This window comes from Pleurodeles waltl, chromosome 9 (genome assembly GCF_031143425.1).
Source record: "Pleurodeles waltl isolate 20211129_DDA chromosome 9, aPleWal1.hap1.20221129, whole genome shotgun sequence".
Taxonomy (NCBI): Eukaryota; Metazoa; Chordata; class Amphibia; order Caudata; family Salamandridae; genus Pleurodeles; species Pleurodeles waltl.
In genome coordinates, this window is record NC_090448.1 from 989,014,329 (window position 1) to 989,040,088 (window position 25,760).

At 45.4% G+C, this 25,760-nt stretch overlaps 1 protein-coding gene across 5 annotated transcripts in view; it reads right to left on the reverse strand.

The window, feature by feature from the left end:
* LTBP2 (latent transforming growth factor beta binding protein 2) overlaps positions 1-25,760 on the reverse strand; it is a 1,514,902-nt gene that overhangs the window by 802,804 nt on the left and 686,338 nt on the right. For all 5 annotated transcript variants that reach the window (XM_069208495.1, XM_069208492.1, XM_069208494.1 and 2 more), the window contains exon 4: positions 5,224-5,411. In XM_069208495.1, coding sequence (XP_069064596.1) covers positions 5,224-5,411 — 188 coding nt within the window. The remainder of the gene's footprint in view (positions 1-5,223; positions 5,412-25,760) is intronic.

A 25,760-nucleotide genomic window follows, 5' to 3' on the forward strand; every position in this document is an offset into this window, starting at 1 on the left:
TCCTACAGATGTCCAACCAGTAGGTTGTTTCTTTGAACAGAGTCCTACCACTTATGACCTAACTCAATCATAGCACCACAGCTGGAAATGGGGCACCATCCACCAGAATCGCCTCCTCGTTTTTAGAAAGGGCATCAGGATCCTTTCCTCCCACCTTGTTCTGTCTGTGTCTTCCTTGGCCTTCCCCTCATTCTGCTGGGGGGAACTTGAACTACCCTTCTTGGGGCCACCCCGGAGTACCTTCTTGAACACTCTGCTATAAATCCAGAGGTTCGCCTCCTTAGCAAGTTCCTTGGTGTCAGTGAACTTGTTATCTACTAGATATGGGTGCAGCTCTGTAAAACAAGTATTGAACATGTGCTCCCTCAGGATCAAATTATACAGCCCAATATAATCCTTGACTTTGCTGCTCCTCACCCGACCACTCAGTGCCTTGCTGGAATAATCTAAGTAATCCACCCAGGATTGGCTTGGGAGTGTGTGGCTATCCCTGAATCTCTGGCATCCTTTCAGGGGTCAACCCAAATTTGTCATTTAATAATACCCTTAATGGGAGTATACTGGATCTGTTCTTCCACTTGCAGTGTAAGAATGGTGTCCCTTCCTACTTGGTCATACGCTTTCATAAGCTTGCTTCCCAAGCCCTCTCTGGGACCTTGTGCATTCTATGAGCGACCAAGAATAGAGAAAAAGATTTGTCTATGGCATCTCTCGCCACATAACTAGGCAACAAGTCTTGTGGCATGAGGACCCCCACTTCTCTATTGGACACTGAAGGAACGCTGCCACCATTGTTGCTAGATTGTGCTTGCTTGGTTTTAAGCCACTGCTCCTTCATGCTCACCTCATGAGCCAGGAATAGTTTCTTATCAGCTGAAGTGCTCTGAGCATCGGCCTTTCTCTCCTTTGCCTCCAATTTTAACTTGGCCAGCTGCAGTTTGAGCTTCTTTTAGCCTTTCTGTATTCCAGCTCCTCTGAGGATAGAAACACAGGAGGAGACTGCTTTCTGTCCTTACAACAGGCTCCAATCCTGGGGGGTGAGTTGTCCTCCTCCTCCAAGTCCTGCAGCTTAGGACCTGTGCCCAGGTCCTCGTCTTGCTCCCCCTTGGCCCTGAGGGCCTTCCGGAGCTCCTCTTTCTTAGAGCTCCTTTTGGATGGAAGCCCCTTCTCCTTGTTGAATCTTCTGAGGTCGGAAGCAGTTAGTGCTCCAGGTTGCTGAGCTCAAGCTCCAACTTTGCAGGTAGAGTCACAAGCAGTCAGGTAGAATGGGGTGAGTTTGGTGAAAGCAAAAGTAGCCAATCAAGGAGACTTTTCAAAAACGTTGAATCTGGAATCAAATTATTTACAGGGATTTTGTGTTACACAAAACACTGTATTGCACAATTCATGGATCCCACCACTGGGCACCAATGTGGGAAATTGGGTTGTTGGTTGAAGGGGTGAAACCATACTCAAGCAAGAGTCACAATTCTTGTCAGGGTAAACCAAAAGAAGTCACTACAATAACTAGTGCTTATCCTCTTTTAGACTGCCTCAAAAGCAGTCAGGCTTAACTTAGAGGCAATGTGTGAAGGACTTATGCAGCACACAAACAGTAATACAGTGAAAACACAACAGAAGAAAAATCCCACACTAATTTAGAAAAGAGAAGATATTAATAAATTGTCACCAAAAAGACAACAGTTCAATCAGTAGAACCAGAGTTATGATTTTTTAAAGTCTAAAGTGGAAAATAGTGCCTAAAAGATCATAGTGCTAAGCGTAGACATCTAGTCGCATAAGACCAGGGCAAAGTTTGATGTTATGGCTATCTGCGATGCAGCGCAGGTCAGATACACAAAGTGGACTGGGCCTGGTCTCCACTTACCTTTAGACTTAAAATACATTTTGCAAGAAAATATCTGAGAAGGTAAAGTTTAGTGAGACAGGGCAGTTTGCGGTGTCCGTGGAGGAGGCGTCATCATCGTTGGGGAGCCGCTGGACGATGTTGCGATGAAGATTCCTATGTTCAGATTTAGTTTTTTTTTTGGAAGTTGAAAATCTCTAATGAGATAAAGCTGCAGGCTGTAACAGGTGAGGGCTCTACGAGGCGGAATACCTCTTCTGGGAGGAGCTGCTGAACAGGATTTGCCACTGTGAAAAGTAACTTAGCCGGGGCTGCTACAAAGTGAGGCCAACTTGCACCTTGGGCAGACAGACAAGCAGATAGACCCTGCCTTCTCTCAGTTCTCATGTTTTGAGCAAAAGAGTTTAATTGTCCCAAGTATTGTTTTTGGGCTATCTGGACACCTATTGCACCACTTCCAAGGGTCAAGGACTGTACAGGCACCACTTGGAGGGTCAGACTCACTCAGGCAGGGTTCAGGTGTGGGATCAAGATGGCTGGAGCTTTTTCTGTCCCTGAGGCTTTGACCAGGATGCCAGACCTCTAACCCTTGGAGTTACTCCGGAAGTCCTGCGTTCAGGTACAAGAGCATGGCTCAAACAGCAGAGTAGATTTCTGGGGACTCAGAACAGCTTCAAGGAGAAAATCAGTCCTTGTTGGTGCAGTAAAGAAATTTTCTGAAATATACAGATCACCACAGCAGCAGGCAGGCCTCTGGAATTCGTTCAGTAGGTCCAGAAAGTGAACTGAAGAATGGGTCTGAGGATCATGTTTTTATACCTGGTGCCTCCTTTGACGTGAGAGAAACTTCTGAAGGCTTCTTTTCGCAGAGCTATCTGAAATTTCCTACCTACCTCCCTGCCCTGGTCCCAATCTGGTTACAGGCACAATAGACTGGTGTGAAGTTCTTTGTGTGAGAGCAGGGCACAGTCTTTAGAGGTGAGAACAGTTCTGCCATCTAATCCTGCCTACGATTGCCCACCTTGACACATCCAGTTCCTCTATTGATGTGTGGCTGTCTGGGAGGAACCCACAAAGGCCAACTTCACTGAGTCAAGTAAAATCCAGGAATAGGGTGCAGTCACCAAATGGTTAGGGCAAGAACATGCCATTTTCAGAACTGTTACTTGAAATCCGAATTTACAATTAAAGAGTATTTTGAATTAAAATTCCTCAGACACCAAACATGACTTTTCTACCTGGTCCCAGTCAAACGTTAGCACTTATTAATGTAATAAGGTAACCCAATGCTATCCTATCGGAGAGGTAGGCCTCACAGTAGTGAAAAACCCATTTTGGAGTTTTTCACTGCCACAACTTTGTAAACTTACAAGTACATGTGCCACTTTTTACTTACCATCTGCCATGCCGTATCAGCTGTCCAGGGCCTCCTTTAAGGGGTGCTTGTATGTAATAAAAAGGGGGTTTTAGGCCTGGTAAAAAGGTTTTCTTGCTAAGTGCAATTGGCAGTTTAAAACTGCATACAGCCCGCAAGGCAGACCTGGGGCATGTTTTGAGGGGCTACTTAGGTGGGTGGCACAAGTGCTGCAGGCCAGCTAGTAGGTTTTAATTTACCAGTCCTGGGTATATGGTAAACCACTTTACTAGGGCCTTAAAAGTAAACTAAATATTCCAATCAGGCATAAACCAATCATACCATGTTTTAGGGAGTAAGCACAAGCACCTTAGCACTGGTTAGCAGTGGTAAAGTAAACAGAGCGCTAAGGCCAACAAAAACAAAGTCAGAAAAAATAGGAGGGGGTGAAGGTGCAGAGTGCAGAAGGTGCAGAGAGGGCCAGGTCCAAAACATTCATAATCTCATAATGGAAGACCACTGTGTACACGAGGAAGGAGTGGTGTAGGACCATTAGAGGTGTGTGGGAGAGAAAATGGCCTATAAGGAAACTATGGAATACTCACTTATGAGAGATTTCCATGGATTGTGACACTGAGTGCACAAGAGTAGCACTTACTCAGACCAGAGAGATTCACAAGGGAATGCCACTGTGAGCACAAGGAGGGAAAGAGACTCATCCTGTAGGAGGATGAGACGGTCAGAGTGTACATTCTGTGCCTGTGAAGAGAGTGTGGAAGGAAACTAAGAGACAGCACTCATTCTTCAGACTCTCAATAGAGGGAGGGGTATGCTCCCAGTAAGAACACCCAACAACCCAATACAAAACAAAAAGCAAATAAAACAGCCTTTGGATTGAGTGGCCACTTCCACTAGGGAGGAAAATACTGAAAATACTGAAAATACTTTTGTGTGGACAAAAGAAGAGTGCTCACTCAAAGTAGAGTGATTCAAAAGTGAGACACTACAGGGTGCATAATAGAATAGCAACTATTCCTCCCACCACACCCTGGAGACAGGGGAAGGGGTACAATTCATATGGAAACCTTGGGTACACGAGGAAAGATTTGTCTATCACATAAGCAAGATTCCCAGGAGAGACACTATTGTTTCACCAGAGCAGATAACACTCATCCACTCCTAGAGTTTTACAACAAGGAGAGGGAAGAGAGAGAAATCAGGTATAGACAAGGGTGCACATGAAAATAGATGACATAGGTTATTTCACATCATGTTGACCAGTAGATCCCTAAGGTAAGGATTTTTGCAGTCACACATGGTATTCTTCACACTAGTTCTTATACTAAGGAGAGACAGCATTCTTTAATTTTTTCTTATACCTAAGAAAGATTTTTAACCTGGGTTAGTTCTTGCCTGAGCGCCAGAGCGAGCTGGTGGGTTAGTTTGAGCCACAAGCTGAGAAGGCACACGAGTAAGTTTTTTAAAACAAGTTCACAAGTACTGGTTAGTTCTTACAAAAGGAAAATATGGCACTCAAGAGCAAGTGTTTACCAGAGGCCACTGTTTGTTTAATTTTCACCTGAGGTACAGAGAGTGATGTTAGATTTTTCTTTAGAGGTTAGTTCTTGCCAGAGGCATGATGGGCACTGTTAGGTTAGTTCTTACCCTGGGTATAAACATCACTGTTTAATTAGTTCTTACCTAGGGTTCAGAGGGCGATGTTAGGTTGGTTCTTATCACAGACAGAGAGTACCCTGTTGGATTAGTTCTTACAAGAGATATAGCAGCCATTGTTGGGTTAATTTTGCCCCAGGTACATAGGGCAATTTTGGGTTATGCCTTACACCAGGTACAGTGGGCAGTATTGAGTCAGTTCATCTGCCTGCTACAAATGGGCACTGTTGGATTAGTTCTTACCAGGGGTATAGACAATATTGTTGGATTTTTTCTTTCTCCCGTTACAGAGGAAATGTTTGGGTAATTTCTACCGAGAGGCATGAAGAACAATTCCCTTAATTCTTACCCCAGGGAGTTAGAGCGCTCCCAGGAAGTGAAATGTCTCGAAGAGATCCTCTGACCCGCTTCTGTTCATGTCCATTTGGAAGAGCATTTGATGATAGATGGGAGCCCCCAGAAGGGTACCATCTCACTGTGCGTGATGACCCAGAATGCTGCTGAGGGGTAATGGATACTTCAGTAATCTTTTGAGGGCTGTGGAGAAAAGGAATACACACTTTAATAGGATGCCTACAACAATCTTTTCTCTGACCTTCACATAGTGACTTTGTCCTGTGCCAATGACCACTTGTTTGTTCTCTAACCATTAAAATGGTTTGTTACCAGTCAACACCTTGCATTCTTGGACCTCAATGTCTTGTCAAAGGTCATCTCCATTCACTCTGGACCTCACTAAACGTACACGATTCTGCATTCTCCCACCCTAACAAATTTTCTCGATTCTGTGGATTGTATCACTACCCAGAACTTTTGATCTTAAAATCCTATACTTATGCTGACTATCCTGCACCACCTAACCCTCACATTCTGTTTCTAAGTTACAGGATAATGTACTGCATCACCTGACTCTTTCCTCCCATTTCCATCTTGGATCATCACAGACTATCTGACGCCAACAACCTATCTTTGCCGTGGGTCACTGGTGACAGTCTAGTACTATATGATCCCTCCAAACTGTCTAATTCTTTCCATGTCACAAAAAAGACTATCTTTTCTCCACCATGCATCACACATTTAAAGTCACATCAAACATTTAATAGTGTTTCTCTCCAGAACAAAATGTTTACCGGTGTAATCTCCCGTAGCTCTAGTGCTTGCTACCTTGAATACAAATCCTCACTTCTAAAGATGTAAACCCACAGAAACACCAATTTTATTTTAGTAAATACATATAAACAAACGTTTGCAAATAGTGGGTTTACAAGCTGGCACAAGAGCTAGGATATCTCTTCATCTCTCTTTTCAGATTTTCAATTTAAATAGGGTGTATTATTTTAGTACTGACAGCCTTGAATTTATGATTCCTATTAGGAAGTAGTAAATAAAGTAAGGCATCATTTACGAGGCATTAGAATTTACTCACCAACATTTCAACAGAACGATGCTTATTTTTAAGCCTACACAATACATGATGCAGGTAGAAAAGCTGGAAGAAAACATTTACAAAGTAAAAAGATATTATGAACTCAGTGACAGATACCGCCTTTAAAATAGTTCTAAAAGACTACAGTGAATCCAAGCATCCTAAACCAGTTAGACAGGCAAAGTGGGAACATGGAAACTCTTTAAAATAGAAGTAAAAAATTAATCTGCCTGTCGCATCAAAGGTCTGCGGAATGCCCCTCTGCTAAGGTATTATGATGGAGTTCTAAGCGCCAGGGGGACCGGGGTGGGGCCTTTGAAGGAAGCAGGTCCAGGATATTTGTGAATGGCATAACCCTCTGAAGTAATGCCAGTTAGACTGCTTGGCTTATAGGGGAGTTCCCACTCTGGAGGAGATAGCATCCATTTAGTAATTGGATTTCGTGCTATTTCTCAAATGGTAAATGTAAGGTATTTTTAAAAACTCCTCTCCTTCTGTATGACTCCTGATATGTTGCAACAGAAATCCTTCACGTCTCATTTCCCACTTGTCACCCATGTTGACCAGCAATCAGTTTATCAATGAGGCATGTGCAAACAACAAGCATTGGTAAAGCCAATAAGTTTGCCTATGCATGAGCTACTGGCTTTGGCAATGTGTTTCAGCCATGTTGTACACCGGTGTGGCTGCTGTTCAGCATGGCTAAACATTAGTGGTGTGGAGTGTTGTTGAGTGGAGTGGGGGAGTAGAGTGCCATAGAGTGGTATTTGTTGAGTAGTGTGTCGTATAGTGGAATAGGAGGAGGAGCAGAGTGTCATAGAGTGGAATAGAGTTTAGTGGCAGAAAGTGTTGGAGAGTGCAGTGTCATAGAGTGGAATGGCAAAGAGTGGAGTGGACTGGGGTGGAGTGGCGTAGAATAGGGTGGAGGGGTTTGGAGTGGACTGAGGTAGTACAGTTGAGTGCAGTGGAGTGATGTTAATTGGATTTGGGTAGAGTGGGGTGGATTGGAATGAGGAAGAGGGGTTGATTGGAGTAGAGTGGGTTGATTGGACTAGAGTGGGATGGACTGGAGTAAAGTGGGGTGGATTGGCGTGCATTGGAGTGGGGTGGATTGGAGTGGATTAAATTGGATTGAAGAGGGCTGAGTAGCCTGGAGTGGATGGACTGGAGTGGGTGGATTGGAGTGACTGGATTGGGTGGGCGGATTGGATAGGGATGGGTAGATTGGAGTGTGGTGGTTTGAACTGGGGTGATTTGGAGTAGGGGGTTTGAAGAGGGGTGAGTTGGACTGGAGTGGGGTGACTGGAGTGGGGTGGATTAGATTGAGTGGGTGGATTGGAGTGGGGTGGGGTGGGCTGAATTGTAGTGGGGTGGTTTGGACTGGAGTGAGGAAGACTGGAATGGATTGCAGTGGGGTGAACTGGATTGGAGTGTGGTGGATTGGTATGGGTGGACTTTAGTGGGGTGGGTTGGAGAGGGTGGACTAGAGTGGGTGGATTGGAGTTGGTGGATGGGGTGGGGTGGATTAGATTCCAGTCTGGTAGATTGAACTGGGTAGGTGTATTGTATTGTATTGTATTGGGGTGGGGTGGATTGGAGTGGGTGGACTGGATTGGATTAGAGTGGACTAAATTGGGGTGAGATGGATTTGAGTAGAGTGGATTGTGGTGGATTGGACTGGACTAGAGTGACTGGACTGGGCTGGACTGGATTGGATTGGAGTGAGGTGGATTGGACTGGAGTGGCTAGACGTGACTGGAGTGGGGTGGTTTGGATTGGAGAGGTGTGGATTGGAATGAATTGGTGGAGAGGGCTGTGGTGGGTTGGAGTGGGGTGGATTGAGTGGGGTGAATTGGAGTACGGCAGATTGTGGTGGGGTGGACTGAACTGGGGTGGGGTGGGGTGGCTCGGAGTGGAGTTGGCAGACTGGACTGGACTGTGATAGACTGGATTGGAGAGGTGTAGACTGGAGTGGATTGAGTGGGGTGGATTGGAGTGTGGTGGACTGGATGGAGTGGACTGAATTGGAGTGGAGTGCAATGGGTTAGGTGTATTGGGTGGAGCAGATTTGGGTGGGTTAGATTGACGTGGGGTAGACTAGACTGAAGTGGGGTTAACTGGATCGGAGTCGGTGGATCGGATGGGGGGTGGGGTGAAATGGAGTGGGTGGGTGGATTAAATGGGTTGAGGTGGGGTGAATTGGATTGGGGTGGACTTGACCGGAGTGGGGTGGATTTATGGAGTCGGGTGAAGTGAGGTGGATTGGAGTGGTGTAGGTTTGACTGGGGTGGATTGGATGGGATTAGAGTGGATTGGACTGGATTGGAGTGGGTGGATTGTGGTGGATTAGAGTGGGATGAATTGGATTTGCCTGGGGTGGAGTGGGTTGGATTGGAGTTGGGTGAACTGAATTGGAGTGGGGTGGAATATGGTGGGTGGATTGGATTGGGATGGATTTGAGTGGGGTGGGTAAATTGGAGTGGGGTGGGATGGACTGGGTTAGTGTGGATCAAAGTGCAGTGGGATTGGAGCGGTTGGCTAGGAATGGAATGAGGTGGATTAGATTGGTGTGGGGTAGATGACATTGATTTGGGGAGGATTGGATTGGTGTGGGAATGATTGGTTTGAGTGAGGTGGACTGGATTAGAGTAGGGTGGATTGGACTGGAGTGGTTGGATTGGTGTGGTATTGGCTGGGGTGGACTGGAGTGGGGCAGATTCGATGGGGGCAGATTGGAGTGTGCCAGATAGGATTGGGATAAATTGGTGTGGGTTGGATTTGGGTGGTACTGGAGGATTGGGGTGGGGTGGACTTGAGTGAGGTGGAGTGGGCTGGAATGGAGTGGGGTGGACTGGAAGGATTAGAGTGGGTGGACTCTGGTGAGTGGTTTTGACTGGAGTGAGTGGAGTGGCTTGAATTGGTCTGCGGTGCATTGGACTGGTGTGGGGTGGACTTGAATGGAGTGGGGTGGACTGGAGTGAGGTGGATTGCTGTGAGGTGGACTGGAGTGGGGTGGATTGGAGTGGGTAGATTGGATTGGGTGGATTGGTGTGGGTGAAGTGGAGTGAGGTGGATCGAGGTGTACTGCACGATTATGTGCTAAAGCATCATTTCGGAAATTACACATAAGAAAGAAACAATGGTGCTTTGCAATATTTAGATCAGGATAATCGTGCTCTTTTGAGAACAGCGCCCATGAACAGAAACAAAATAAAACATATGTACAAAGTGAGAGAATAAGATTTGGCAACATAAAAGAAAGTTAACTATAGTAAATAAAGCTTTGCAAATTTTTTATGCCCTGCTGAGCACGTTTTTGCCAGTCACGCGTCTTCTATTTGCAGGGCAATAGAAGTTAAAAACAACAAAATAGTACCTCAATCATGTCAGGAGCAGCGGATGGGCACTGATTAAGTTTAATCAATCAGTGCTTGGTCCCTTCTCCTTAGAAAGGAATGGAAATGATGCTTGGCCTGCAGGGGCCGACTGTGAGGCTGTAAAGAAGAGTGTCATGCAAGCCAACAAATGGCAAGCAAAGGGTGGGCTCCAAGCCCTTTTTTAGTTAACAATAAAGTCTCGCTAGCGAGACACATGCACAGGCCCATACTATCACAAGCTCTACCGTAAAAAGTAAATGTAATGGCATAGATGAGGCTCAGCCTAACTCTTTGTTAGTAATACAAATATGCAGAAGAGCAGCCAGTGCTTTCTGCCAATGAAGTTCAATCAGGCCTGTTTATATCTGTAATCACAACTGAGGCAGTTAACATAGAACAGTTGTATTTGTACCTGAGCAACCAAAGAAAGTGGTAAGTAGTATTCACTCTAACCCAGAGGTCTTCAAACTGGGGGGTGGGCCCCCCTAAGGGGGCCTCAACTAACCCCCGGAGGGAGTGCCAGACTCTGGCCAAAACCAGCATTATACAAATAACAGGCCTTTGTTTTAAACAGAGGCATGTTATTGCATTTTTAAAAAGGTAACAGTACTTAACTGCAATGTTTAGATAGGTCTAGACATAATTAAACATTGCCATCTTTATAAAATACTTAAAAAATTTCTGAGGGGGGGCCAATGATTTTTATTTTTCAACTAGGGGGGCGGGGCATTAAAACGTTTGGAGACCACTGCTCAAATCTATGATAGCAAACAAGTCTTCTGGCACAGTGTATTTGGGGTGAAAGACAAATGCCTGACATTTAAAAATACTGGAAGAGCAAGGAAGCAACCCAGAATACCAGCAGGGAAAAATACATCATAGAAATAATAATGTTAGCAGACAAAGGGCCTGATTTAGGTCCGCCCTCTCTATTTAGATGTTGGCGGTCCCATAGACAAGTGCTCACCGACTCCTGCCAACTTCGCCAGAAATCTCCACCCAAGTCAATGGCGCAACCGGATTCAGTGGCTGGCAGCGAGACTACAGCCACTGTTCCCGCCAGGCCAATCATGATGTGCCTTCCCGCAAAAGCAACTGTGGCGGGGAAAGCTCCACACCTGAATTGTTGATTGGAAGGAAAATGAGGTAAAAACCTACCTTTTTCCCATTTCCACTTCCGTTTGCCACTGGACCTGACTGGACAAGACCTGCCATTGCTGCTGCCATTAGATCACAAAGGGAACATGACCCCGTTGTCTCCGGACTTGAAGGTAAATATTACATATTACTAGTAAACGTTGTTTGGTCGCTTAACATTAGCTTGGAAACCAGTGCAGTAATATCCATGTCACAATATTATTTTTGAAAACATAATATGACATGCATATATCTGTAACATATCTGTGTCAGACATGAATGGAGACACACCGTATATTAATAAAGCAATGACATACACAATGTATATATTGGTGTAAGTATTCATTACCAAATGAATGCTTGCACTGAAGCAAAATAAACATCAAAATTGTGAAGTATGTCCATGTATGCATTTTACAATGGGACCTGTAAGTGTTACATAGTGCTTCCACTTGTGAATGTGAGTCAGTACATGTATTCCACTGGAACAACAATCCCATTCCAATGACACAATGATTTGTAAGGCAATACACAGGTCATGAAACGTACTTCTACTCTCATGTATATTATTCTGGCAAAGTAATTTATATGTGACAGTGAAAAAAGTTAGGATGGTACAATTTCCCCTGGCTCTGTTGCCCGCTACTTGCCTCCTGCTTATAGTCCAGGGGTGTCCTCCTCATGCATGGGCATCTATTGGGTACATATCTGGCACTTCTAAGCTTTTTCTTGGGAGGGGTGTGAGTGGATTAGCTGGCTGAGGTAGAGGGAGCTGGAGGAAGTTATGTGGCTGTGTCTATATGTGTGCCACTTGCATGTGGGTCTGATGTTTGGTTGTGTGTTGAGGTGCTGTGTGTAACATTCAGGTGAGTGTTGTTATTTGGTTGTGGTTGTTGATGGGATGCGTGTAGTTGTGCTTTTGTGTGAGAGTGTTTGTGTAGCTGAGTGTGACATTGTATTGGAAGTTGTGGTTGTGTTGTATGTTTTTGTGTGTAGTATCAATAGTGTGTGTATGTTGGGTTTAGAATGTATGGCATTGTTGTGTTTCCTGCATGTAAATGTGTTGTGGTGGAATGGCAAACAATCATGGTGTGTATGTAGTGCGTTGTATAGTATGTTATTCAGGTGGACCCACTGCCATTGTACACTGTACATTGGCTCCAGCGACAGGCTCACTCTGTCTGAAATCCACCACCAGTACACCGCCTGTAGAACTGTAAAATCAGCCTGACGGCTAGGAAGACAACTCTGTCGTGGCAGTCTGTGGTTCGCCCACAAAACATCTGAATACGGCGACTAGAACTCTGTCTACTGACCAGTACTTGGGTCTGCCGCTGGACAACGTAATCCAGTTAAGATCTAAATCAGGCCCAAAATCTTGAGTCGAAATGGGCCTGCTAGTAAGAAAAAATCAGGGTGGAAAGGGAAATAGAAGGAGACAAAATACATGGTGAAAACAGGAATACTAACTGCCAAGTCCCGAAGGAATGGTAATAAAAGCAGGTTATAATCCAGTTGTGTGAATGTGAATATTGACGCCAACTTCAGCGCCATTAGTATCAGGGTCATAGAACCAGAACATATCCAGATTTCTAAATGTAAATAAAAGAAGGACATGAACAGGGCGGAAAGGAGAATGTATCAATGTCAGCAAATGGGAACGTTTTGGAGGCCTGCTCGAGGAAATGGATACTAAAAGGACCACATACCTTCAAATACAAACTTGAAGGTAAAACATTAGAATAACAGCAAGCGTTATTCTGGAAAGAGACAAATACAAGCAGGATAAGTAAGATACAAAATTAAAATATCAGCAGGTACGAATATCATATTACTCTGAGACATCTATGTAGACAGGCCAAGCACTGGGTGTGTGGCTGGGATGCCAGAAGGCAAACTCAAGATACATTGTGATTACCAGCAAACCAAATCATGTGTAAACCTGGAAACGGCAGTGGCAGCAATTAAACGCTGCATTGATCTACTACTCAGTTGATAGACAAAACTCATGATGACTTTAAGCTGGGACGTGATCCCTTGTACCGGAAAATGCTCATAAAGTGCAGGCGTCTCTGGTTCGTTCATTATCCCCAGATCTGGCAGTGTGGACTAGAATCAGGGTCTGAATCATAACTTGGCAGGAAGTGTTTACTTAACCCAACCGCTACGCTAACACAAGCTCTTGGCTTGTAATGATAGACGAAATAACAATTCCAGGCACTGGCAAGGGCAATGAATGAATGTAGCTCTGCATCACTGTCAGCAAAGGACTCTTGAGTCCTGCCAGACTCGCACCAGGCTCCTGCCAGACACTAGAGCGAAGAAATAAAAGCCAAAAGACCCTGCACAAGCCACAAAGACGGAAATACGCACTCTTGACTGTTTAGGACCATAAAGACCCGCTTACGAGCATGATACAAATCTTGAGAGTGCATTCAGAGGACAAACATGCATAAGTTGCAAAAATAACACAGTTGCAAGCTTAAACAACGATAAACCCACATAAAAGCACAAAGACATACGTATAGCCCAACAAAAATAAATCTGTTCAGACACTTAACCACCAATGCCTACAATGAAATACTGAAATGTGTCAGATACACAAAAACGAATTCACTCAAACACGCAGATTCATGCACAAAGATACAGATGCATATATATTCACAAACACAGACACTCACATATGCTCTTAAATACTAGTACACACAAAACACACTAAAATATTACTCACAATTACACACTGTCAAAGTCCCATACACACACAAAACCATACACACTACACACAAACAAATAAGCAACGCTTTCTCACACACAAACACATAAACGGGGGCACATTGCACGTTTGCCTACTTTTTAAAAAAAAACAGTATTTTAACAAAAGTGCCGGCAGAATGTTATTATGTGATTAGACAGGGCAATCTATTAACGCTTATAATGTTTAATGATATATTAGAATACTGAAATTAATGACTGCGAGAATTGTAACTAGACCAGTGAGAATTGTAAGTAGAAACTGAATTTGCTAGAATTAAAACAGACTCTAAATTAGACGTCAGGACAAATGTTTGGCTTTATATGTGGCATGTATAGAGAAGTATGACTATGTAATCAAGTTGATCAAGTCATAAAAGAGTGTTTATTTGTGGTAATATAATCGTTTCTTTGTTGTAACGTGAAATGAGTGCATGAGTGTGCTCAGCAGCCCATCGCACATAACAATCTACCAGCGTCATATGTAAGTAGGGAATCTGCTTGGTTTATTCAATTTGAGATGGGCAAGTATGGGAAGCCATTCATGTCAAAATTACAGCTCTCTATATAGGACACCTCCTGGAATGCATAGCGTGTTGCAAAATGAATATGACATACACCAGAATGAATGTACTATGTGTCAAAATAAATATGATACCTGGCAGAGTGAATCTGACTTGAACCAAAACAAATATGAAACCAGGCAAAGTGAATATGCTACTTAGTGATTATTATGAATAACTCACACTCAGAATTTAATAAGAGATATACTGAAATATATGTCAATCATACCGAAATAAATATGGCCCTCACTGTAAATAATAAAGCAATCACTGAAACACATACAATATTTGTAAAAAAGAATGCGACATTTCTTGAAATGACGGACAAATGCCAAGAGGAATATGACACACATTGGAATGAATATGACAGCTTGAAATGAATATAAGATACTGAAATTAAAATGCAGTATTCTGAAAGGAATATAACGTACAATTGACATTACACGTATAAAAAAATGAATATGATTTGCATTGAAAGTAATATGACACACATTGACATGATTATGATATGTATTGCAATTGCTATGAGTCATGTTAAAATCAATATCATGCGTTAATATGAATGAGACATCTATTGAAAGGAATATGACACATGCTAAGATGAATATGACATGAAATGAATATGAGCCCTTTTGAAATTAATTCAACATGTCTTAAACTGAATATGACCAATGCTGACTTTAAAATGAAACTTGTCAAAAGGAATGTTATGCTTTGAAATCAATATGATACACATCAACATGAATATTGCATATACTGAAATGAATTTGACCTATGTTAAACTGAATATGACCCATGTTAAAATTATAATGTCAGGTGTTAAGATGAATATGACATCCACTGACACGAATATACCATTCATTTAAATCAATATGACACATGTTAAGATTTATATGAACCATTTTCAAATGAATATGACATCTGATAAAATTGATATGACCCATATCAAAATTAATATGACATTCATTAAAATTAATATGACACTTATTCAAATGGATATGAAACGATATGAGGTAAATATAGCATGCTTTGAAATGAATAAAGCACATATCAAAATGAACACAAGCCATGTGTAAATTAAAATGCTCACTGTTCAAATATGGCTTGCCTTGAATTGATGTTGATTTGCTTTAAAATTAACAATACATATTGAAATTAGTATTACATTTCTGAAAGGATATGATATGAACACAAATTAATTAACTAAAATAAATATATGTTTTCGACTATGTGCTTCATTTAGTTTTTGCCGGCTTTCGGACCCTGAGCACTTTACCACTGCTGACCAGTGTTAAAGTGCAAGTGCTCTCTGATGATTGGTTTATCCAGGATTGGCATATTTGTTTTACCACTAAGTCCCTAGTATAGTGCAACATGTGTGCCCAGGACATGTAAATCAAATGCTACTATTGGGCCTGCAGCACTGATTATGCCACCCACATGAGTAGCCCTGTAAACATGTTTCAGACCTGCTACTGCAGTGTCTGTGTGCAGTTTTAAACTGCCATTTCAACCTGCAAGTGCACCCACTTGCCAGGCCCAAACCTTCCCTTTTACGACATGTAAGGTACCCCTAAGGTAGGCCCAAGACAGCCCCATGGGCAGGGCGCAGGTTATTTAAAAGATAGGACATATACTGGGGTATTTTACAGGTCCTGATAATGAAATACTGCTGTAGGAAAGTACCATCTTCCTTGGCATGTTACCCTCATTTTTACCTGTATGTCAGAATGTTTTTGCCTGTCTCACTGGGATCCTGCTGGTTAGGACCCCAGTGCTCATAGTTTATGGCCTAAAGTGTGTGTCTGCAGAGTGCTTGACTGTGTCACTGAGGCTCTGCTAATCATAACCTCAGTGGTTATGTTCTCTCTGCTTTTAAATTTGTCACTGTAGGCTAGTGACTTAATTTACCAATTTCAATTGGCACACTGGACCCCCCTTATAAGTCCCTAGTATATGGGACCTAGGTACCCAGGGCATTGGGGTTCTAGGAGAACCATTTAAAAAAAAAAAGTTATAACATATTTTATAGTTTTCAAGGCACGTCATACAGTACTATTCGTTAGCATTAATCCAATAGCATTTATGATGAAATACAACACATATTGTTATACATTAGCATTGGTGTCATACAATGTTTTGTGGATGTGCATTATTGTTAGCTAACACGTTATATAATCTCCTGACACCAATTGTAATCTTTACGTCTGTGTGAATTCTGAACATTCAACATCACTAATCAACCTTTAACTACTAACTAGACATCTTCGCTATATGTTGGTAGAGGTGCACACACTATTTCACAGCCATTTTCACTGCACTTAATTAACTTATAAGTCACCTATATGTCTAACCTTCACTTGCTGAAGGTTAGGTGCAAAGTTACTAAGTGTGAGAGCACCCTTGCACTAGCAAAGGTGCCCCACATAGTTCATGGCCATTTCCTGGGACTTTTTGAGTGCGGGAACTCCATTACACACATGCACTACATATAGGTCAATACCTATATATAGCTTCACAATTGTAAATCCGAATGCGGCCATGTAGCATGTCTAAGATCATGGAATTGTCCCCCCATTCCAAATCTGGTATTGGGGAGCCAATTCCATGCATCCTGGGGGCTCCAGCATGGACCCCAGTACTGCCAAACCAGCTCTCTGAGGCTTGCACTACAGCTACAGCTGCTGCCACCTCACAGACAGGGTTCTGCCCTCCTGGGGTCTGAGCAGCTCAGTCCCAGGAAGGCAGAACAAAGCATTTCCTCTGAGAGCAGGGTGTTACACCCTCTCCCTTTGGAAATAGATGTTACAGGCTGGGGAGGGGTAGCCTCCCCCAGCCTCTGGAAATGCTTTGAAGGGCACAGGTGGTGCCCTGCTTGCATAAACCAGTCTACACCGGTTTAGGGACCCCTTGTCCCCTGCTCTGGCTGGCGAAACTGGACAAAGGAAAGGGGAGTGACCACTCCCCTGTCCATCACCACCCCAGGGGTGGTGCCCAGAGCTCCTCCAGTGTGTCCCAGACTTCAGCCATCTTGCTTTGCAAGGTGTGGGGGCACTCTGGAGGGTCTGAGTAGCCAGTGCCAGCAGGTGACGTCAGAGACCCCTCCTGAGAGGTCCTTACCTGATAAGGTAGCCAATGCCCCTCTCAGGGCTATTTAGTGTCTCTCCTGTGGGTTCTCTTCAGATTCTGCTTGCAAGTTATCTTCAGGAATCCTCTGCAACTACTACTTCATCCTCTGACCTCGGCTCAACCGCAGTCTGCTTCAGGAACCGCTGTAACAGCAACAAAGTATCCACAAGGGATACTTTTCTTCTGCCACTTCAGCTCCAGCCAGCAACTGCAACAGTTTCCACGGTGTGCACACTCTGGGGACTTCCTGTCTTCATCCTGCACCAGAAGGACCTAATAAATCTCCTGTGGGATGACAGAGTCACTCCCCTGCTCACGCAGGCACCTTCCAAGATGACGACCGGTACCCTTGGACTCCTCTCACAGCAACGAGCATGCTCCTAAGGATACAGAGGGTGGACCCCATTGACATAGGGTGTCCTGAGGTCCTGCTGACACAATTTGGAGGAGGTAGGACCTTACCTTCCCTGAGAGCGACGGTACCCCTGTGTACTGTGTCTTCTTCATATCCTGAGGCCTCTGTGTACTATTTGCAAAATTCCTTCGTGCACAGCATGGCCCAGGTCCCCAGCACTCCATCCTGTGACGCTCAACTCGCTGAGTTGTTCTCTTTGTAGGCTAGAAACATATGTTTAAAGGAGTGTTTTGTGGTACAGGTACATACCACCGAAACCTACTCTGAAGTGACATGAGTCTGCATTTGGTAGGCCACATGTCCATATATGCACAGGGAAGATACTTTCAGTGCCCACCATGCCAGCCCTTTCATTGTCACTCAAGTGTGAGGATGAAGTCTGTACTATGATAGTTGCCTGTATGGACTGTATGCATTGTGTCAGTGTTGCAGAGTGTAAATGTGTTTGTCCAGTCAGGCCTAACAAGTTTACCCTTCAGAAACCACATTGCTGTGTGGTGTTTCATTGTGGCTCACATCACAGTACATGTTTCCGGAGCATCAAATACCTGATGTCATTAGACTTGCTTAGTCATTGTAGGCCTTGAGCAGGGTAGTGGGTTAGTCTGCAGATTCATCCAAAAGTGTGTACTCATGTCCCTGTACTTATTGGCATGTGCTTCACACTTGTGGTGTGTTGACAAATTCCCCATTTTATGCTTGGTGTTTCTGACGTGTGTGACACAACCATTTGAGCAAAAACTTGTGTTTGCAATTGCTTGATTTGTCTCTTGCATCCATATAGGTAAACACCCATCAAAAGAAGGAGATTTGGAGTGCCATCGCACAGGAGGTGCAGACCCTGGGGTCCATAGCCGGCAAAGTGCCCACTGTTGCAAGAGGTGGAAGGTCCTGAGGTGCTGGGCCAGAAGATCTCAGAGATAAAGATAGGGCTGTCCCCCAATGTGGGCGGGCACACCTCACAGCATGACCCCCCTAGGGGCCCGCATTCTGGCAGTAGCATACCCGGACCTTAGAGAGCACAGCAGCCACAATGAGTACAGGACATATTACTGCCTGTCACACAGCCAAGTTAACGTGTTAGGTTCTGACATCTACTCCTGATGACTGGGGATAGACCATGTGTGACACACAAGATGAGTAACTGTTTGTGTAGATAAGTAATTTGGTGCATATTGATGTGCCTTGCCTAGTAGCCCAGGGACCTAGGACACAACTGAGTACAATCCACAAAACAATTGCTCTCCAGGGACAACACATTGCTTTGTCCAGTGATCAATCAAGGTAGGTTTGTTGTTGTAGTGGGTCTAAATTCTACGCAACAGACCACTACTCCTCAGTGTTACAGTCCGAAGAAAAAGAACTGATGGATCACTGTCCTCAGCCATGTGTCTGGTCTACTGAGTAAATTGACATCTGCTCCCAAAAGGCCACTTATTTTCAGTGTGTGATGAGTGCTGGTGCCTCACTACTCTTTGACATGTGAAGGTGGCATCACACATGTGACAGAGCATACATTGTTCTTTGGGTGCAGCTACAGATCAAAACTTTCCATTGGTAAGTGGGTAATGTCCATTGACTCGATTTATGGCCCATCACTATTGCCAAAATTCCTTGTGCTGACATGTTAGCATGTGTCCCATTCTCTTTTAACTAAATGTGTACACTTCCATTTCATGCTTCGTCTACCTGTGTTCACAGGAAGATTTCTGTATTCCCTCACATATAGTTGCATGCCAACCTGTCTTTGGAATTGGACATATGCAATGAGGCTACATTTTATGTGGTGCCACAGACAGGAGTGTGTCACCATTGATTGTTGGCTCACACATACTCTCACCCGTCATTGCATGTCATTTGGCATGTACAACTTCAGTAGCAATGAGAGATATGACATGTAGGACTAGAGTTTTTACACACAGTGTCCATTTTCATGCCATTGACGTGGCATCAAGTGGCAAAGTGCACTGCACATGTGAAATGGGAAAGATTTGTTGCCTGACTGTTGGCACACATCATGGAGTGACTTGCAGTTTTGTTGGAATCACATGTGGTTGGGTAGAACAATTCATCCACGGACATCTGGGTTTGCATGACCAAAATGGAGACTGTGATGTAGCTTCCTATTGGGCAACATGTCCAGGGCCTTCTACACGTGCTTGTAAATCCCTGGGCCTCTCCAATATACAATTAACTAATGGCAATGATGCAATCAGAGTTTGTCATTGTAAGGGGTGCCGTACAGTAGTGGTGATTTTCCAGGGGCTATCTGTTTCATTGTATTATGTATTTTAGCAACATATCTCCCTGTCAATTTGCACATTTTGACTACAGTGTACATTTCCATGCCAAATATGTAGTATATCCGAGCAACATTAGTACTACCTTCATGACTTAATTAGGCCAATTTACACGTGAAGTGTGCATTATTGACATGTTTCCAGTGTGAGGTGAGTATTTCCAAGTCACCTTCTTCAGGATACTGTACTGGCGTCAGCAACATGGCAGGATTTGGAGCATCATTTCTTATTGTTGTGTTATTGCGTATGTGACAAATAGATGTCTGCATGACCTTGCGTGGGATCTGTTGAAATGAACTTGGCATTGGCCTACTATTGTATGACACCAGGTAATAGGTATGCTCCATGACGCAAAGCATTGAAGGTGATATGGTGTTCTACTGGTTCAATGGTTATTATGATTGCACAACTTCACCCATGCAATTGGAGATCTGAGACCTGATTTTCCTGTGGGCAACTGTTGACAGTTCATTTGACATACATGCATATGTAGGATTCGCAAAGGAGCCACCTTGAAGCAGTTTGTTGCTGGGGCCTATTTGACATCATGGTACTGTTTGTAAATCACAGCTTTTGTTCAGGTGTGATCAGGAACATGTGGAGACACTTTTCCCCTTTGTATTTGGAGCATCATCCCAGGCAAGTGAAGGAGACAGGGCGAAACCAAGTGGGGAAGCATCTGACCACGGTACCTCCAGTCATGACACCACCGACACAGAGGGACCTAGTGGCCTGGAAGGTGAGGGGAATGCCACCGAGGACACAGGATCAACCTCGTCATCTTTAGATTCTACCTCCAGTGGCCACTCCCTAGTGGTGGGGGACCCATCAGGAACTGTTCCTGTACCATCCTTGTCCGCCACCCCCAGTCCTAGCACCACCCTTCCTCTTTGCTCACTACCCAGTTGGCCATGCCCACTCACCTAAGAGAGTGGGTGTCTCCTTTGCCCTAGGTACCTCAGTGCCAGCCCCTGTTACTCCTGCTGCCCTGAGTAAGAAGGCTATTGACCTCCTGAGTGAGAGGAGTATCAGGAGGTCAATAGCCTTCTGTGGGGCAGACTGCCATTGTGAATGCCATCCAGCGGTTGGTAAGCCAACTTCAGACAAATGCTTTCCTGGAAAGACATTCATAGTGACATGTCAATCAATCAATCAGGAATTTGTAAAGCGCACTACTCACCTGTGAGGGTCTAAAGGCGCTGAAGGGGGGTGGGGGGGAGAAAGGAGGGGGTGTTCCCACTGCTCAAACAGCCAGGTCTTGAGAAGTTTCCTGAAGGTAAAGAAGTCTTTGGTCTGGTGCAGGTGGGTGGGAAGAGTGTTCCACGTTTTGGTGGCGAGGTGCGAGAATGATCTACCACTGGTTGTAGTTCTGCGAATGCGTGGGACGGTTGCGAGGGCGAGGTTGGCGGAGCGGAGATGCCGGGTCAGGGTGTAGAAGGAGAGCCATCTGTTGAGGTATTCTAGTCCGGTGTTTTGCAGTGCTTTGTGAGCGTGGGTGAGGAGTTTGAAGGTGATTCTTTTGTTGACTGGGAGCCAGTGCAGGTTTCTCAGGTGGTCTGTGATGTGGCAGTGGCGGGGGATGTCCAAGATGAGGCGTGCAGAGGCGTTCTGGATGCTTTGCAGCCTGGTCCGGAGTTTGGCCGTGGTTCCTGCATAGAGGGCATTGCCGTAGTCCAGTTTGCTGCTTACGAGGGCTTGGGTGGCTGTTCTTCTGGTTTCGGTGGGTATCCATTTGTAGATCTTTCGGAGCATGCAGAGGGTGTTGAAGCAGGAGGAGGAGATGGCGTTGACTTGCATGGATAATGGGGAGTCCAAGATGAATTCTAGGTTGTATGCGTGGTCGGTGGGAGTCGGAGCTGCTCCGAGAGTGGCAGGCCACCAGGAGTCATCCCATGAGGAGGGGGTGGAGCCGAAGATGAGGACTTCCGTCTTGTCGGAATTGAGTTTGAGGCAGCTGCTCTTCATCCATTCAGCGATGGCCTTCATTCCTTCGTGGAGGTTGGTCTTGGCGGAGTCCTTGGTGAGGAATAGGATCAGCTGGGTGTCGTCGGCGTATGAGATGATGTTGAGGTTGTGGGATCGGGTGATGTTAGCAAGCAGGGCCATGTAGACGTTGAAGAGGGTCGGGCTGAGGGACGAACCCTGGGGTACGGCGCAGATGATTTTGGTGGCCTCCGAGCGGAATGGGGGAGGCAGACTTTCTGGGTTCTGCCGGTGAGAAAGGAGGTGACCCAGTCCAGGGCTCTGTCACGGATTCCTGCATTGGTGAGGTGTGAGCATAGGGTGTGGTGGCAGACGGTGTCGAATGCAGCCGAGAGGTCCAGGAGGATGAGGGCGCGGTTTCACCGTTGTCTAGTATGGTTCTGATGTCATCGGTGGTGGCGATGAGGGCGATTTCGGTACTGTGATTGCTGCGGAATCTGGATTGGGAAGGGTCCAGGGTGCAGTTTTCCTCGAGGAAGCGGGTTAGTTGTCTGTTGACAGCCTTCTCAATGAATTTTGCCGGGAAGGGGAGCAGGGAGATAGGCCGGAAGTTCTTGAGGTCCTTTCGGCCCGCTTTGGATTTTTTGAGGAGGGCGTTGATCTCAGCGTGTTTCCAGCTCTCCGGGAAGGTGGCAGACTCAAAGGAGCTGTTGATGATCTTCCGTAGTTGGGGTGCGATGACGGAGCTTGCTTTGTTGAGGATGTGGTGAGTGAAGGTGTCATATGGAGAGCCTGAGTGGATGGTGTTCATGATTTTGATGGTTTCTGGCCTACAGAGATCTTTTCAGGCACTGGCCTCCTCAATGATGACAGCAATCCATCCCCAATCCTCCCTCCCACCACCTCTCTCTTCCCTATTCAAATTCCCTATTCCCCTACTTGTCCTAAGCACACAGACACATCCGCATGCACCAACCTCAACACACACAAGCAGCACACAGAAACATAAACTCTACCAGGCACACCAACATGCAGGCACTCAACATTCACTCACAGACACCACATCAGCCACCATTTCAACAGACACTCCCACCGACCCACACACCACATCCACCATTCCCACAGACACCACCACAACACCCAGTGACACATCCATCACACCCACCATACACCCAGACAACACCTGTGAGAAAGTAGTCTCTTTCTAGCATGGTTACACCCACTTTTGGCTTGTTTGTGAGTGTATGTCAGTGTATTTTTACTGTCTCACTGGGATCCTGCTAGCCAGGACCCCAGTGCTCATAGTTTGTGGCTTACTGTGTGTGTTGTCAGTAGTGCTTAACTGTGTCACTGAAGTTCTGCTAACCAGAACTTCACTGCTTATACTCTCTCTGCTTCCAAATTAGTCACTATAGTTTAGTGACTTCATACGCCAATTCCAGTAGGCACACTGGACCCCCCTTATAAGTCCCTAGTATATGGTACCTAGGTACCCAGGGCATTGGGGTTCTAGGAGATCCTTACGGGCGGCAGCATTTCTTCTGCCACCCATAAGGAGCTCAGACAAACCCTTTCACAGGACTGCCACTGCAGCCTGAGTGAAATGGTGCACACACTATTTCACAGCCATTTTCACTGCACTTAAGTAACTAATAAGTCACCTGTATGTTTAACCTTCATTTACTGAAGGCTAGGTGGAAAGTTACTAAGTGTGATGGCACCCTTACACTAGCAAAGGTGCCCCCACGCAATCCAGAGCGAAATTCCTGGACTTCGTGAGTGTGGGGATACCATTACACGCATGCACTACACATAGGTCAATACCTATATGTAGCTTCACAATGGTAACTCCGAATATAGCCATGTAAGGTGTCCCCCATTCCAAATCTGGTATTGGGGGTCCAATCCCATGCATCCTGTGGGCTCCACCATGGAGCCCCAGTACTGCCAAACCAGCTCTCTGAGGCTTGCACCGCAGCTACACCTGCTGCCACCTCACAGACAGGGTTCTGCCCTCCTGGGGTCTGAGAAGCCCAGTCACAGGAAGGCAGAACAAAGCATTTCCTTTGGGAGGGATGTGTTACGCCCTCTCCCTTTGGAAATAGGTGTTACAGGCTTGGGAGGGGTAGCCTCCCAGAGCCTCTAGAAATGCTTTACAGGGCACAGATGGTGCCCTCCTTGCATAAGTCAGTCTACACCAGTTCAGGGATCCCCTGTCCCTCCTCTGGTGCAAAATTGGACTAAGGGAAGGGGAGTGACTACTCCCCTGTCCATCAACACTCCAGGGGTGGTGCCCAGAGATCCTGCATTGTGTCCCTGGCATTAGCCATCTTGTTTTCCAAGGTGTGGGGACACTCTGGAGATCTCTGAGTGGCCAGTGCCAACAGGTGACATCAGAGACCCCTCCTGATAGGTGCATACCTGGGTAGGTAGCCAAACCTCCTCTCAGGGCTATTTAAGGTCTCTCCTGTGGGTTCCTCTTCAGATTTGGCTTGCCAGTTTTCACCAGGAATCCTCTGCAACTCCTGCTTCATCCTCTGACCTCGGATCAACCGCAGACTGCTCCAGGAACCGCTGTAACTGCAACAAAGTATCCAGAAAGGCTACTGCGACTCTGCAACTTCATCTCCAGCCAGCAACTGCAACAGTTTCCATGGTGTGCACAATCTGGGGACTTCCTTCAGCATGCACCAGAAGGACCGAAGAAATCTCCTGTGGACTGACAGAGTCACTTCCCTGCTTCAGCAGGCACCTTCTAAGATGACAACCGGTTCTCTGGGACTCCTCTCCTGATAACGAGTGTGCTCCTTGGAACACAGGTGGAGGACCCCTTCGACACAGACTGTCCTAAGGTCCAGCTGTCCAAATTTGGAGGAGGTAAGAGCTTGCCTTCCCCGTTTGCAACAGTACCCCTATGCACCACGTCATCTTCACCTCCTTAGGTCTCTGTGCACTATTTGCAAGAATCCTTCATGCTCAGCCTGGCCCAGGTCCCCAGCACTCTATCATGCGATGCTCAACTCGCTGAGTTGTTCTCCGGCGGCGTGGGACCTTCTTTTGTAGTGCTGCTGCAACCGGAATTTGCACCTTCTTTGTCCCCGTGTCCTGGGACCTCTGAGGGTGCTGCCTGGTCATCTGTGGGTTCCCTCCAGTGTTGCGAGCCCCCTCTGCCTCCTCAGTCTGAGTTGAGGCCCCCAGGTCCCTCCTGGGTCCAGGCAGTGCCATTTTGACACAATCAGTGACATTGCTTGAACAAAGGCTTGTTGGACTAATCCAGCGCAACAATTCGCCTGATTCCAAAATTTCCACGTGGGACATCCTTTGCATCACGCAGGAACCCACAGCCATTTTCTTTGGTGCTCTTCTGCAGACTTCTTCCAACCGGAGAATCCTCTTTTGCACCATCTTCTAGGTTGGCAGGGGCTCCTGTCCTTCCTGGAATCTTCTGCGACTTCTGGACTTGGTCTCCTCTCTTTACAGGTCTTCAGGTCCAGGAATCCACCATTTGTTGCTTGCAGTCTTGCTTGGTTCTTGCAATAAATCTATTCATGACTTTTAGTGTGTCCTGAGGAAACTTGCAGTACTTTACTCCTACTTCCCTGGGCTCTGGGGTGGGGTATTTTACTAACCTTTGCGGTTTTCTTACAGTCCCAGCATCTCTCTACACACTACACTTACCTAGCAGGGAATTTGTGATTCGCATTCCAATTTCTTAATATATGGTTTGTGTTGCCCCAAGGCCTATTTCTTCCTATTGCATTCTATGGTATTTTCTATTGTTTGCAATATCCTATGACTATTTACTTACCTGATTTTGGTGTCTAGTGTACATATTGTGTATAATACTTACCTTCAGAAGGAGTAT